The 17,161-nt window shown below is 33.9% G+C and overlaps 1 protein-coding gene across 1 annotated transcript; it reads right to left on the reverse strand.

The window, feature by feature from the left end:
* Window positions 1-10,379: 10,379 nt before the first annotated feature.
* cN-IIIB (cytosolic 5'-nucleotidase IIIB) lies at window positions 10,380-16,160 on the reverse strand. Its single transcript, XM_023174710.2, has 6 exons — window positions 15,769-16,160; window positions 15,552-15,711; window positions 14,338-14,400; window positions 14,154-14,283; window positions 13,738-13,971; window positions 10,380-11,120 (listed from the first exon to the last, which is right to left on the reverse strand). Exons 1-6 carry the CDS (start codon window positions 15,956-15,958, stop codon window positions 10,986-10,988), a joined length of 912 nt encoding a protein of 303 aa, XP_023030478.2. The 5' UTR covers window positions 15,959-16,160; the 3' UTR covers window positions 10,380-10,985.
* Between the last annotated feature and the right edge of the window lie 1,001 nt (window positions 16,161-17,161).

A 17,161-nucleotide genomic window follows, 5' to 3' on the forward strand; every position in this document is an offset into this window, starting at 1 on the left:
CTTCTTTCTTCTGTCTCAACACGGTAATCAATCACAATACAATTCGCTAGATGAATTTATTACTTTGACTTTCGTCTAACATAAAATTTTCAGCTTATCAGTTTCATAACTTTTTGTCTCTTCTGTTATCAATGTTGAAATGGAATCACAATTTGGGTTGACTGGATCAAAAATATTTTCTGTAGCATTTCCAGTTTAACAGAAAATTATGCCAACTTTGGAATTTCAAATGGAACACCTATTTTTGAATTCAGCAGTTCATTTCACATGCAAATAATCTATTTTGTTGCGAACGTAATACAAAGTATTTTTTTGAAAAAATTAATAAAACATTTGTCTAGGTGCTATGATCACAAAAAAATAGATTTGCTTCCACATCTTCGTGAGAATAAAATCGGTATATATTTCGGAGAGGTGCATATGGAATGCCCAAGTTCTGGCAAACAAGCCCCAATCCCTTGCCTACGAGACTTACAAACTTCTAGGCATATGTGTCATATTCCCGACGAAAAAACAACCCACCCAATGCCGCGCAGAAATTTGAAGTAAAACACACCAAAAACCTGTGCAATTTCTCTGAAACGGTAAGATCCGCAAGGTCGGTTAAATTGGACAAATGTTTTCTATTTTGTGGAACTAGAATATGTTTTTCCGTTAATCAGCAGTCGCCCCCATACGAATAACTCTCAGAAGTTGAGAAGATCGATAATATCAGTGGTTGTTTTGAAATATTCGCCAAAAACTAGAATTGGCGTTTTTGGCTCTACCGCAACCATTTTGAATGATATAAAAAAGTGAAGTAACTTCCAATACTGTTTCATTTTTGTTTTAATCTGACGATATATCGTTCATTAGATTTCATCATCAACTTAATTGTTTTAAGCCACTTCAATATCAAATTCAGTTATGTATACAATACATGTGTTCTCCGACGTTTTTTTCATCATCACTGTATGCATGGTCATACAATTCTGGGTCACACAATACCCCAAAAAAATTAGGGACCAATATTTTTTGGGTCTAGAACTCAAAGCTATACATAAACTCCACATATCGGAAAAACATATAATATACCAACTAACAGAAAAAATTAATGTCAAAATACTCCTAACCATCTACGTCGTCCACAATATCTCATTAAATGTTCAAATTGCCGTCTTCCGTTCCTTAAATACATATTTGCTCTTGCAATAGTATTTTGTGGCAATTTTCCAGCATCTGTAGAGTTATAGCCATGCAAGCCCTCCTTCCTTATTATTCCCTTTCAATTCATCGATATTTCCAAAAATTGAGCCTAGTACATTGTCTCTAATGAAGCCCCACAATGGAAAGTCCAGACACTTCAGGTGAACGTGCTGGCCATTCAATAGAACCAATGTTTCTTATCCAAAACTTCTTAAAACTCAACTAGAGTCTCCGACAAGAATCCCAAATATAATTCCCCCATCAAAGATGTTTCAAAAAAATAGAGACCTATAATCTTGGTGTCCAGCATTCCAAGCCACTTTGTGAAGTGCAGTCTCTCAATATGCAATATCTCAATGTGCAATCTCTCAGTGTGCAATATCTTAACCCTCTATAGTACCATGTATATTCAAATATACATAAACTTGTAAGTTGCTTTGTAGCCTCTTATGGCGTTTGAACTGAAATAGGTCTTTGTATAATTAGTTATACATGTCTGTTCGTCGCCAATCGGCCATTGGCGTAGGGTTCGGAACTAAGTGAGACTTCTTCAATAATCTGGTTGTTTGACGTTCACAGAGTTTTCAAGGTTAGAAAAAATAATCGACATTCGGTGTGAATTCTGGGTAGCTTTATCACGAATTTCGCGGCGACAAAAATATAGAGTGTCAGTACAGACTAGGTGCGGTACGGTGACAAGTTGCTGAATGAGATTAGAGGATCGCGGAGTGTTTTGATGCCCATGACGTAATTGTATGTTCAAATATACAGTGTTCCATTGCGGTGTACATTTATTTCGTGACTGATGGAGATGGATGGAATCGATGTAAATTCATTTTACGGGAAGAGTCGACGGCCAGTTCGCGTGCTGTTACCTGATGTTCAGAGTGAAAAGGACTTTAGTAGCGATGATAGCGTTGCAGATGAAATTTATATACCGGATGTCTCAGAAGGTTTGTATATTTTGTAGAAAAGTTAGTTTTTTACTGAGTGTTATTTTTTACTCTATATGCAGATATCAGTGAAGCAGAATCGACTTCTCAAGAAGATCTAGAGCAACGGGAAAATGGCCTATCAGAAAGTGAGAGCAACAGTGAAGACGATGATATTCCGCTAGCTACTCTACTACAAACCATTTCAGCTTAGGCTAAAGAGACAAATGCCAAAGGAAATAAACTAAATTTGCAATGGAAAAAATCCAAACAGGAACCGTCTACGACACCACTTTGGGCCTCGCAGTTAGTGCCTGAGATATCTGTGGACACACCACTGCATTATTTCCAAAGATTGGTTGATCAAAATTTGCTGAAGTACATTGCTAATCAAACCAATCTATATGCGGCCCAAACCAATATTGAGCGTTATTTTTCCGTGTCATCTACAGAGTTGGAACAGTTTATTGGAATGTGCTTTTATATGTCCCTTATCGGGGTGCCTGGCACTAGAAGATACTGGAGTAGTGCTTGTAGAATTCATCAAGTTTCTGAAGTAATGCCTTTACGTAGGTGGGAGGAAATAAAAAAATATTTGCACTTTGCCGATAATTCTACCTTGCCTATGGATAAACCTGATCGCTTATTCAAAATAAGAAAAGTAGTTGAGAGCATTAGACAAAATATGAAAACTATTCCAATTGAACAACATTTGTCAGTTGACGAACAAATTGTCCCATACAAAGGACGTAGTGGGCTAAAACAGTATAATCCAAAAAAACCAAAGAAATGGGGTTATAAGCTTTTCTGCTTAGCAGGTGCCAGTGGCATTGTCTATGATTTTGAAGTGTATTGTGGAACCATGGATCAGCCCAAAAACTTACCCGATGTAAGCGCCAGTAGCAACGTTGTTCTTCGTATGGCCGAACGTATACCAAAAAACCAAAATTTTCTAATTTTCTACGATAACTGGTTCTGCAGCCCTGAATTACAAATTGAACTAGCTAGAAATGGTATCCACAGTGTGGCTACCGTGCGTTCAAATCGGGTTCCAAAAAGTTTTTTACCGTCGGACAAAGAATTGAAAAAAGAAGGTAGAGGAAGCTATTCCGAAATGATTGCAACTCATGGGAATATTCAACTGAAACTAGTAAAATGGCAAGACAATAAAGTGGTGACTCTGCTCAGTACATTTGCAGGTGCTTATCCCGAAACTACCGTCAGAAGGTTCGATCGCAAAACCAAGCAAGATATAAATGTAAAATGTCCAAGTGTTATTTTAGTATATAACAAATTCATGGGAGGTGTTGACTTGATAGATTCCCTCTTGGCCTTATACCGAACTAAAATCCGATCAAGGAAATATTACTTGCGTTTGTTTTTTCACTTGATGGACATGTGTGTAATAATTGGATGGCTCCTCTACAGACGTGCCTGTAACGACTGCGGGGTAGCTAAGAAAAATCAGCTTTCATTGTATGATTTCAAAGCTGATGTGGCTCAGAGTTTATGCTGGGCTGGAAAAATAAAGAAAAGAGGTCGTCCTTCATCCAGCACCTCGTCACCGACTCAGCTAAGAAGACACGCCGCTCCCTCTCTCCGTCCAAATATAGATTGCCGTACAGACAGGACTGATCACTGGCCCAATTACGAAGAAAAAACAGGAAGGTGCAAAAATGGAAAATGTCAAAAAATCACAAAAGTAAAATGCACAAAATGCTTGTGCTACCTCTGTTTCGTACCGGATAGAAATTGTTTTCAAAATTTTCATCTATAAAAACGAAGTATGTATCTATTTATATGATGTATATGCACATTGTATATTTTGATATACATAAATTTTTTGAAAAAACTAAAATAAAAATTTGAGTTCCTGTTCAATTAGTTTCTTGTAATATCTATCAACTGCCTATGTTTTGAGAGAAAACTTTTTTTGGAGTGTTTAAAAAGGTGTGTACAATAGAGGGTTAATGATACTTCTTTGTTTTCAATTTTTCGGTATTGCACAGATGCTGAATCTGTTTAAAATATGTTTTTCCGTTAACCGGCTGTCGCACCCCTACGAACGACAACCCTCAGAAGGCGAAACTTGTGCGAGCTGTGGATTAACGAGGTCTTACTTTTTAATGTGTGATTCCTAACACGGAATGAATGAATATCAAATCTTATTACTGAGGATGTCTTCTAAAGTAATCCAAAGTCTCCAACAAGATTTCCAAATATAATTCCCACATCGAAAATGTCTCAAAAAAAAGAGAACTATAATCTTGGTGTATTATAGCAGAGCAAGCCAAACATTAACTCCATGTATCTCTTGGAAATGTGTAGCTCTACGTAAGAAGTAATTTTCTTGTCGCCAGTGAGAATGAATATTTCTGTCAAACCATCCGTTAGTTGTAATTCTACCCTCATCACAACATAACTGACGATGTTGTCTGAGTAGATATCTTTGAAATATTTTTCTCCTACCATTTTTTTCAAGGATAAAACACAAGCACTACAGGAAAATCCTTAAGGCGCTCTAAGAGCGGTGCCTGTGCGATAGGAGCGATTCACGTTGGATTTGAATCGCTGGAAACCGTTAAACGCAAATTGTGTATTTTTCTGACTTTGTGAAGTCTAAATTTAATTTATTTTCAAAACTGACGTAGTCAATATAGAACTTTGACGTTCAATCTCTCAATGATACTTCTTTGTTTTAAATTTTTCGGTATTTCACAGATCCTGAATCGATTAAATATCACTTTATTTGTTACTGAGAATGTCTTCTAAACTTACACAAAATACCAGTTTCAGTCTCGCCATCACTTTTACTCAAGGGTTTTTCAAATGTACCGTAAAATCTTCTCATTGCGTTGAAAATATCTTTTGGATGGCTGACAAGTCTCATTATAATATTCCCCATGCGAAGCTAGAGATGCAGTGGCATTTCTCAAACGTCTCACGTATCAACTTTCTCGTCATTAGACTATGACATTCAATGGAAAAAACTTATCACCTTATGAAAGGTCGATTCGGTACAGTGAACTGGATAGTTATCTCATTAGAATTTGTCTAGTCAATTGAGAATTCATTATGCTAAGTTTTATATGACTGACGGGACTGGGAATAGCCGTGGAATAATTTAGGTGGCCAGTGAGTTGTCAATTCAACGTACACATAACACACTGTACCTACACAATAAATAACTTCCTGAGGCTACGTGTTTACCATTGAATAATTCATAGAAAAAAGGTTGACTGAAGTAAAACTTCTTTAGCTCCGTCAATATATATTGTATATGCCGATGGGGCAATCACCCCGAAAATGGTCTATCAGTCGCCCATGTCTAAAATACTAGTTTTGGCTGAAGCTCTAAAATATAAACACACTACTGGTGAAACTAGCCCTGTAGTGTTATAAAAAATAATTTTCAATAATATCATAAATACAGTGCCAATCCAGTTTAACCGACTCTTCCTGATAAGAAATTTTGAGGCAATGTGAATGAAAACACCAAAAATTTATCACTAATGTGCAAGAGTTACTTTTTCAACAATGGCCTAGAAATAAACCTATTTCACAAAGTATGCCAGAGGATTTGATCTCCACAAACCTCATTTATATACCCCAAGTAATCACAATTGAGGCTACCTACATAGGTACTCACTGTATCAAATTATCTAAAACCTCTACAATTTTTATACAGGGTGTTCCTTAAACACATGCTAATATTTAAGGAGGTAATTCTTAGACCCATTTTAAGGAAAAAACGTCCTATGGAGGTATGTCCTGAACGCCTTAACTTTTGAGATACAAGGTGGCAAAGTTTTCTAAAATAATCAGTTTTTTAATAATAACTGAGATAATTTTGTAGACATCTTTGTCGTATTTGGTACATATGTTCCATGTTCCAAAATCTCCATACATTTTTGAGCACATTTGATTTGCTGGATTTTCTTTGTCCGACGCATGGTTTTCGCTCAAAAAATTAAAAATCGCTTTACTTAAGGATAAATTCCTTAAAAATCTGATGCGGTATCGTGCATCGACTGAAAGCAAACTAAGAGATCAGGTTTGTTGCAAAATAATTGGGGATCTAAAAGGTATTTGTTTGTTGTCAGATGCACTGTTCTCAATTAAAATTACGTCATAACGCAGCACCGCTTAATAATTTTTGAAAACATAAATTTAGCTATCCTGGAATAAATGTAGCAGAATTTATTCACTGCACCTCTTGGAAATATGGAGTTTGTCGATATGTGATTTCTTTTAAAGATTAAAAGCAGAAAAAACAGCGTACCCACCTTAGCAATAAAAAACGAATTCTCTGTATGTACAAACGTCAGTAGCTAATATTGATGTTGGTTTAAAGTAAGGTGTTGGTGTTAAAAACTGTCACAGCGCGTTTTGATTGATTTTGAAGTGTTATTGAAGTTATTTTGGTAGTCCGCTGTTTTTCTGAATATCAGTAAATATGGTAAATTATACGAATACGGAAATGGCGCAAATGCATTACGTATATGGCCTTGCCGATGGTAATGCAACAGAAGCCAGGCGCATTTATCAGGAAAGATATCCTAATCGTGTCTTACCAGATAGCCGAACCTTTTCAAATATTCATCGTCGACTTGGGGAAACTGGTAGTTTCAAGAAAGGGACTCCGGAAGGTAGACCTCGTGTAGTAAGAACTCCTGAAATTGAGGAAGCGGTGCTGCAAGAAATTGAGGAACACCCTGAGACGAGTACGAGGAAGATCGCTAGAACTCTGGATATTTGTCATCAAATTGTTTGGCGTATTTTGGTTGATTTTTTGTTATACCCATACCATATTTCAAGAGTGCAGGCATTACTCCCCAGAGATTTTCCACAGCGTGTGAACTTCAGTCAGTGGTATCTACAAAGTATTGCACTAAATCCGCAGTTTGAGACACAAATTTTGTTCACAGACGAAGCAAATTTTTCTCGGAATGCCATTCAAAATTTCCATAACAATCATGTGTGGGCTGAAGAAAATCCCCATGCAATAACCGAAACCCATTTCCAACACCAATTTTCGGTTAATGTATGGGCAGGAATTATAGGTGATCATCTAATAGGCCCATTTTTTCTACCAGGACGCCTTGATGGTCGTTCTCATTTACACTTTATCGAAGATGTGCCACTTGCGTTAAGGAATCGAATATGGTACATGCACGATGGCGCCCCTGCTCATTTCAGTGTAATTGTCCGAAACCATTTAAATACAGTTTGTCCTAATCGTTGGATAGGTCGCGGAGGACCTCAGCAATGGCCAGCAAGATCTCCCGATCTCAACAGTTTAGATTTTTTTTATGGGGTCACCTTAAAACTCTTGTGTATAAAACTCCCGTTAATACTTTAGAAGATTTAAGAGAGCGAATAGTTGCCTCGTGTGAAACTATACGAAATACGCCGGGAATATTTGAACGGGTGCGTAATTCCATGCGTAGAAGGGCGGAAGCATGCATACTAAGTGCAGGTGGCCACTTCCAATAATTTTTATAATCAGTTTTGGTATTATTACTAATTAACAAATTTGTGCTATTCGTTTAGACTTACTGTCACAAAAGAAAATAAAACTCGTTTTTGTGAAAAATTTATTTTTTTGCAGATTATGTTTTCAAATATTATTAGGGAATTGGTAATGCGTTATGAAGCAATTTTCAGATTCTCATTCATTTTAGAATTGATCTAATTTCTTAATTTGCTTTCTGTCGATTTTTATTTTTTTGAGTGAAAATCATGCGTCGGATAAAGAAATACCAGGAGATCAAATTTTCTCAAAAATAAATGAGGATTTTAAAAATGATTTTATTTTGAAAAGAAAGCATTGGCGTAGTACTTTTTCCCCAAAAATATTCAATGCGAAACCCGTAGGGATGCCACTGTTTGAAAAAATAGAAATTTGTGTACATCAGAAAATGCATGTGTTTAAGGAACACCCCGTATACCAAAGGTACATCTTCAATTATGATTACCTAAAGCATATAACATCAATTCTACACCAATAATAATACCTACAATATAATATTAATACAATAATAATATTTATTTACATAAATATGATGTTCCTGGATACGATTCCTAAATGTTCTGAGATTGACCAATATACACCTTAGAACAATTTCCACACTTTAATTTATATTATACTCCTGATTTCTCGAATTTAGATCTTTTATCTTTATTATTTTCAACTAATGTATTACCTGTTCCATATGCAATTTCAATATCTTGTTTATTCAAAAATGAAGCCTCTTTTTCTGTTTTTTCCAAAATTTGTTAAAGCTCTATAATTTTGATTATCTAACTTATCAATAGGAAAAACGTCTCGATTCGCTTTTGCGTAGACTTTTTGGAATAGAATTTTGTCTATTAATTCAGCTTTAAATCCGTTGTTTACTGCAATTTGCTTGATGATATTGAGTTCTTTATTAAAATAATCTATTGAAAGAGGAACATTGACTAATTTGTGAATCACGCTATTATAAGATGATCTTTGTGTTGATCTGGATGGGTAGAATCGTAATGTATAGTAATATCTGTATGGGAAGGTTTGTGATATATCTAATTGTCTCTTAGTATCTGTGAAACCTACCAAAAAGTCACCCACATATCTATGCCGATACAAGAAATACTTACTCAAAGGATGTTTAAAAAGCGACTTCCATAAAAATTTCCGCAAATAAGGGATTCAATGGATTTCTCATAATTAAACCTTTTAAAGAGGAATAAATATTGTTGTTAAATTGAGAATAATTTTGTTTGAGACATAACGACAGAAGGTCAATAATTTCTTGTTTTATAACTGGGTTCATCAAGAGGTATGCTGGGAAATAGATTCTGCACATCGAAGGATAGTAATTTTGCATTGTCTGGTAGAGTTGAATGTGTTCTAAGGTGAATATTGGTCAAATTGGCAGAACATTTAGAAATCGTATTCAGAAACATCATATGAGCTATGTAAATAAGAAAACAAGTTCAACATATTCAAATCATCTTTTAGAAGAAAATTATATGTTGGACATAGATTTCGAAATTTTACACATAGAAAATGTAGGTTTAAAGCTGAATCATTTTGAAGCAATGGAAATTAATAAACCTAAAAATTCAAACATTCTAATGAATGATTAACTGGATTTAAATAGATCACCATTATTGAACTTGTTTTCTTAAAAATCGATGAACTATTATTATTGATATAGAATAGATATAATATGCTTTAGATAATCATAATGGGGAATGTTCCTCCTGACGAAAATCAAGTAGTTTTCATAAAAGAGCTCTAAAACAACGTATTTCAAACTCATCATTCAAAAAATACTTAAAAAAGAGGAATGAAATAGTTCATTCAACATTTAAAGAGATTCGTTTCTATTTCACCATTTGGCAACATCAGTTATAGCTAATAAAGCACAATGAATCTGTTACCTCTATGAGACAAACAACGATGACATATTTCAGAGGCGTGCTGTTCTGTTTACTTATGTTCCAAAACATTCTGTGGCATATGACGTTTTGTGCACCTAACCTATCTTCCTCTATATAAATAAATAACAAAACAACTGTTGTTTATGTGGCTTGTGGAGGTGGTATTGAACTATAATTTATATTTTGGCTTAATTGTTGATTTATAAAAGTAATTTTCCTTTTTTAAAGTAGAATATCTAGGTACGTATAAATTATTTCAACTTGATATAGGCGCTGTTGCCAATATGTGAATTAGGAACAAATCCCTTTAAAAATTAAAATCCAACATTTGAAACATCAATTTGAATACTTTTCAAAGTGAGTTTGAAAAACTCATGAATTAAACTCAACTTTATTTTGTTCAAACTTGCATTTGGTGTAATAACCCAAATTGAGGACCATTCCCCATTGAAGATGTATTAGGTATATAAAAGTTTATGTAGATGTTTAAGGTATTTTGATCGAGTGAGTACCTAAGTCTCAATTGTGATTACGTGGGAAATATAAATATCACAGTAAGAATGAACTTATAGTACTTAATTCGCTAAGAACAAGCTACTGTGTTAGCGAAACAGGTGATTTTCTTTAAAGTTTGTGGAGATCAAATCGTGAGGGGTAGTTTATGAAATTACTATGGATCTTCATCAAGTAACGGCCGAATCAATAGGAAAAAAGTAAACCTATGCCATGAAGTGAAAGAAAAAGTCAAATAGAACATAATAGAGTATGGCCTATGAACCAGCCATACCAAATAATATCTCAACTCAATCAAAAACAGTCATTGAAATGCAATGATAATAAAATATAAATTTAATATTCACAGAAACAACTAGTCACCAGCAGGTCTACTATTCAAAACGAGCATGTGATAAATATTGAAAAACCATGACAAAAATTCAAAAAAAAATAATATCAATACAAAATATTTTCCTAAAACTGAATTGTGCAATAAAAAATGACATTTTTCATGTCAAGTGAGATTTATGTAATGTTGTTGAACATGCATACTAATAACCCCACAAATAATGTCTTTTCCCTCTCATCTCATCTATAATGCTAATAATCAATATTCAAGAAAAGTTTCGTCTTTCATACTTGGTGTGGTAATGATGGTTTATAAAAAAATGGACCACCCAGGAGAATATAGTACTTCTTGACAAAAAATTGTTTGTATTCCAGAATTTTTAAAACATTTTCACAAAAATAAAGTTATCACATCCTCCCATAATTCCATCATTTGTTGTAAAAGGGTTATTAGTGTGCATTACCAATATAACATATATTTTATCACAAATAAAATAAATAAAAACAGAATTCAACCAAACACTAGAAAAAACTGTTGTCGATTTTGTGCTGTGTTTCAAACAGTTTGTATTTCGAACTATAAACATTTTCCAATCGCTATTTTGAACCCAATTCTGACCCAGCATTTGGAACTGCAATAATATTGAAGATTGCCTTTGGAACATTCATTGTTTGATCGTCTCGCAAAACAATGTCAAAAGTTTCCATATAACTAGGAAGAGCTTCCTCACTCTGAAAATAAAAAGCTGATTATCCTTTCATGTAATGAATTTACGTCTATCTCAGTAAAATTTTGAGAGTTTACAAGGTTGGAAAGATTGGACAGGTTGGTTTCTGCCAATTTTGCTTGAAATGCGGTTCCACAGGTCCATAGGCAGGACAATATCTCTGTTTTGGGTCTGAGATATCTGTACCAGAATCTGAAGATGTTTATGATATATCTGAGAACCAGCAAGTATCTGCTCTCAATACCTCCTCCCCTAAGAGGATCCAATCCTCTTCATTTGGGATTAGGCAGTTCTTGTTGACAATTGGAGGGACATTCCCAGAATTCTAACTGTGTCAGTCAGTAGTTTTCTATACTTCGCATAAGCATGTTTTATGCAATAAGAGATACGCACAATTCTTGCCTCTTCTTCCAGAAAGATGTGGCTGCTGACGGTGTAGTTGTGATGGCATCAGAGATAGCCAGGCAAACCTGCCTCTATACACCAGAGAGCTTTGACTGAACCTGGCAAATGAGCCCTACTTGATCCTCGGTATAACAACCATCACATATACCCGATAGATTTATTTCTGACATCGTGCAAAACTTTGATTAAACATTCCAGGTCTTGTTTAACTTGGAAAATACCTAGATATTTCACCTCCTTAGCAAATGGAATAACCACACCACTGATGAGAAGTGGAAATAAATCATCCAGATTCCTCTTCTTGATGAAGGAAAGTATCTCGCATCCTGATTTTCACCGCGCATCTCTGTACCAAAGAAACTGTCATTGTATTGGCTGTAAGCTTTACAATATTCTTGAAGATCATATAAAATCATCCCCCAATGTTCATATTTTCAAATCGAGGCTGAAAAAGATCCTACTTTGTAAGCGTTGGTATTCCATAGACGATTCCTTTTTATGATTATTATTTTTCAAACTGTACTATTGATGTTTTTTATATATACATGTATAAGTAAATTTGCAATTGTTGACATGTCCTTGTTCAATGTAACGATATAACTGCAATATTGACGTTTGTGTATTCAAATGATAAAATGAAGGAATATTATTATTATTATCATCTATTTATTTATTTATTTTATTTATACGGGATAAACCCCATTACAGTGTAAAAACTATATGTATTATAAAATACTTTAGGATATAGAATTAAAATTAAACTTGTCATTACCTTATGTAAACAATTACCAACTTAAATTATTCAATGATTGTTTAAAACGACCATAAGAGACACCAAAATTACTGATTTTTTTGTCATCTACTAACTTTGGGGTTCTTTCCAAAGGTGTATGTTTGCCATAATTTGTATGATGGAAGGGTATATGAAATAAATGGCTGTGTCCAAGATTCCTGTTTGGAACATGAATGTTGACAGATTCAAGTAATTCAGGACAAGTTATTAGTCCATTGAGCAGCTTGAATGCATAGCATAGATCTGCATGAATTCTTCTGGTTTGCAATAGTTTAAGCCTCATTTCTAGTAATATACTCGAATAGTCATGGTACTGTATTTGAAGACCCAACTTGAAAGAATAAAATCCCAGAAATTTATTTTGCACTCTTTCTAGAGACACACAGTGCACATTGTAAAATGGAGACCAAATGATACACGCACATTGTAACTTATACACCACTAGAGCTAAATAAATCCTTTTTAATGCTTCAATGGAAAATCCTGAACAATGACGTAAAATAAGACCCAGTGTTTTGGATGATTTACACTCACTTGGTTTATATGGTTTACAAATTTGAGTTGTTCGTGAAAAATCAAAGTTTTACTGACGTCTGCTTCCCTTGCACCAACTGTAAATACCCGTCCTAGCATTGTCCTTGCCAGGATAACAAGGTCATCTGCATAAGCTTGCAGATCTACTTCTCTTCTGTAAAGGACATCAAGCAGGATATCAATCAAGAGTAACCATAAAAGGAAGGATAGTATCCCGCTCTGCCTCAATGATACTTTTCATCATATCTAGCCTGAACTTAAGATGGCATGGTGGGAGAACAGCTGAGACCACAGAATATCTTACAGAAGAGAGAATCTTCTGGCGGCAGTATGATGTTGAGAGTTCAAGTTTTTATGACCTATATTCTGTATTGGAGATATTAAATATCATTTTTAGTGATAAATTCGAATTATTTGAAACTTATTAAATATACAATTTCATTGAAATTGAGAAACTATCCAAGATGTCATCTCGGCAGATTGTTTAGCCAATATTTTAACTAAACTATTTCAATTTTATCATGTTTATCATCTTTAAGATTTTCATCTGTCCAAAAAGTTCATGGTTCCTGTTCCATGCTAGGTGTCTCTTCTGTAAGTATTATGTGCTGGGACACTTTGTCGCTTTTCCCTCTCCCTTCTCCCACAGCGCATCGTACCGCTCAGCTAGACCTGATGTACTGTACTTCCGCCAATTCACCGATATTTTCTATATTGTCTTGAAAAAGGAAGAAAAATATCATAGCGAAATTGAAACCTTGATGTTTCATTTGAAAATCCAATACATTACTGATTGAAATGGGTGATGTATTACTATAGAATTATTAGAAATATTCATTAGAGCAGATATAATTTTTTTCTAAAAAAAGTTCTATTAGTGTATTATTACCCTTTCATACAGGAATCCAATTTTCAAAACGGTTTCCAAATGTTCCATTCCTTCCGCCATCGTGGCATCTCCCAATGAGTCTCCCAGTAAAATAACATTGTTTCTGTTTGCCACTTTATTATAAAATTGCGTACCCTTTATTGCAAACTCGTTTTTGTTGAAAACGTGAATAAGGTCATTTCTAAAACCTAAAATTTTACCATCATTGTCGTACTTTAGGAAATTAGACACTACCTGAAAATTTCAAAAATTCAATCAGACAAATAGTCACAATTAGATAATTGAATATTTTGCACTGAATGTTTGGGACAACAGATATTGAAACCTCAAGTATAATATACAAAGAAATCAAACTGGAATTATGTTATTATTATATCAAGTAATTGAAAGAGTAAAAAAATACAAAGTGAACCCACCTCGACATTGGGAAGCAACACTTCGCAATGCTTCAGTACAGCTACAACGGTGTCCCCCAATCCGGCTGAAAAAACCAAAACTGGTACGTTGGCTTCGTGTAACTTTTTAAAAAATTCATTTGTTCCAGTTCTGAAATAATTAAACATATTTCATTCTACATCGCTTTTATGAATATATTTCTACCTCAAAGATGGACAAAGCAGAGCGCAAACTTTTCCAATCTCTTCAGTGCTCACTTTCAAGCCTCTGGAATAAAAAACATACATACAGAATTCAATCAGTCTTTTTAAAAACTGTCTATATTTCATGAAACACCAAATATTAGAAATTGGGAAAGATATTAACCTAGCCAAAAATTCTAATCTCTCCTAAAAATTATAGATATTTTTGTGAACATTACCTCAAATTCTGAATAGCTCAATTCTTTTGGCAGACGTCCAAAGAATAAAATGTCATATGTGATAGTTTTCATGAATAAACACAGTCTATTTTGCCAAATCACCATGGACAGATATAGCATTCAACAACATATGGAAATAATAAAATTGTTTTATCAAAATGGGTGTTCTCTTCCAGTGCAGAATGAAAAGTAACAATTGGAATAGGAATCAAATAGCATAAAACAACATGAATGGACATTACAGAATCCGAGTAGTAGCAAAAAAAACTCGGCTAGTGCATGTCATTTCATGACTTGGGAAGATCTGAATTGATATTGAAAAAATAGCACCATTGAATGGTTTCATCAATATTTTGTTTTGATTCTCGCAATCAATACTGGTAATTTTTATCACTGTATCCACACACTTTTTTCAATCTGCACTATTTGAGAGGCTAGGTATTTCAAATAATAAGAATTGTATGTCATATCAAGACATATTCCCCAATATGCATAAGTGTTAGTGTCCTAAAGATGAGTAAATGAATGATTGAACATTAGCTACTAACATATTTGAATTCGTTGTTCATACCAACTATCTACTAATTGTTGGCAAACAAAAATGTTTCATGAAATAAAATTTAACATCAGATCATGGGGTTTGAGGAATGGAAATGATCTACTCCAAATCATCAACAATTCAGAATTGGGTCAGTTGACAGCTAGAACAGTTTCAATTGACAGAAGATGGATTCACGCAGCAGTCCTAAATTATTATTCGTAAGCAGCTAATCATTGATTATCAATGACATTATTTATGCAAGAGCATGGACATTATATTATATATACAAACTCGTATGTGCACAAAAGCGAAGTATACAATAATAACAAACAAAAAACATTAATTCTTACTACTTAAAATTTGCAACTCACAACTAAAGTCTAGTGTATGAATCTACAATTGAGAAGATATATGAACAATACTTATTAATACTGTAAATAGCTGAAAATATATTACTTCAATGAATCTTCTGATAAGCTCCACCATTCCTGCATCAATTTAGTCTTTTCTTCCAATGGAATATGTGGATCAACCTCAATGGGGGCATACTTCTTAGTTAGGTCATCTTTAATTCTAATATGTTCTTGGGTTACAGATGGGCATTTACTGAACATAGCTGAAATATTAACTGTTGAAAATACGTAGCGCAAATTTAAAACAATAATAATAATACCAAAACTACTGGCATATATTTTGCCATTTTCATGTTGTTTGGTTATAGTCTTGTCAAAATCTGACACAACCTGAAGCTTATCACAACCACCATCAATCAATCTCTCTATCGTTTCATTCACTTTGTCAGGATCTCTAATATAAACATTGCTCTTAGTTAGCTCAACAATTTGTTTCACATAGTTTTTCATTTTTCTAAATATTTTTGTAAGAAAACCCGGAACCCTAACCAACCAACTTTGTCTTTTCTTTTTAATAAAACAATTATTCAAAATGTAGAAACTTATTTTATATGACAAAAGTAAGAAGAGAAAAAGGCATAGTTAGTTGGATATTTGGTCTACCTTGGTTCTTGGTTAGAATTTGATTTGAGAGATTTGACTTTGACCTTGAGGTCTTGGGAATTTTGGTGAAATCAGAGTTACCAATAGAAAACTAATAATTCTTTGATTTCAAAATCCGAAATTCCCCGAACCACCGTATATGTACGGTGCCCGAACTATAGAACGACACAGCAAGCGAATAATGCAAAACAACTTTTCCCCAGCTATCAGTTTGTTCGTTTGTAATCATATAGAGGGAGCTTCAATGTATGCAAAATTATAATGAAAGTAGTAGTTCCACAGTTTTGAAAATAATTTCATAAACTACACCTTACGATTTGATCTTTACAAACTTCATTTTCGAAAATTCATCACATGTTTCGCTATCACAGTAGTTTATTTGTTGTTTATGGAATTGCTGTTATTATTTCAAGTAACACTCTATTATGAGATTTTCACTGGACATTTTACAAAACCACCATACGTGTTTCGCTATACAATAGCTTTATGAAGCGTTTTCATGAATAACAAAAATAATCTGAAATTTATATTTGGTAACGTTGACATTGACAAGTGACAGTGAACTCCGAGTTTCTCTAAATTCCCCAATATTATTGATTCCCCAATAATGTTTTCATCCAGTATTAGATTGGTTATTGTTTTTGAAGTTCTTGTTCGCATAGATTAAATTTTGACAATTCCTTCATTTTTCCAACACATTTACAAAAAAACGTTTCAAAAACAACTTTACCTAGTTGTTAGCGGTTGTTCGGTAAAAACTTTTATTATTCATCAACTAATACAGATAACAGAAAATAACAATTATGGATATACAGTGCATTCGAATTGAAACGAACTACCGAGAGAAAATCCTTTGGTAATAAACAACGTCAACATTAGTTTGCAGGATAACATATTTTGACGTAAAAAAATCAAATAAAATAATAATCGAGTGACACCTTATTTGACAGATATTTTGATTTTGTAACATTTCTGACATTATAACGATAAGCAATGTCGGAAAAAATATAATGATAGATTTTTCAAAAATTTTGTCCGTTTCAATGTCAT

Source organism: Leptinotarsa decemlineata, unplaced genomic scaffold, assembly GCF_025532065.1.
Source record: "Leptinotarsa decemlineata unplaced genomic scaffold, Ldec_3_MD MMD2_P_RNA_scaffold_6, whole genome shotgun sequence".
NCBI classification, from domain to species: domain Eukaryota; kingdom Metazoa; phylum Arthropoda; class Insecta; order Coleoptera; family Chrysomelidae; genus Leptinotarsa; species Leptinotarsa decemlineata.

Excerpts from the sequence above, each read along its gene's own strand:
- cN-IIIB (XM_023174710.2), bottom strand. The coding sequence starts at position 15,958 with ATGAAAAACTATGTGAAACAAATTGTTGAGCTAACTAAGAGCAATGTT. Across the intron at positions 14,284-14,337 it reads CTGCTTTGTCCATCTTTGAG|AACTGGAACAAATGAATTTT; the intron begins GTAGAAATATAT and ends TAATTATTTCAG. Across the intron at positions 13,972-14,153 it reads TGTTGCTTCCCAATGTCGAG|GTAGTGTCTAATTTCCTAAA; the intron begins GTGGGTTCACTT and ends TGAAATTTTCAG.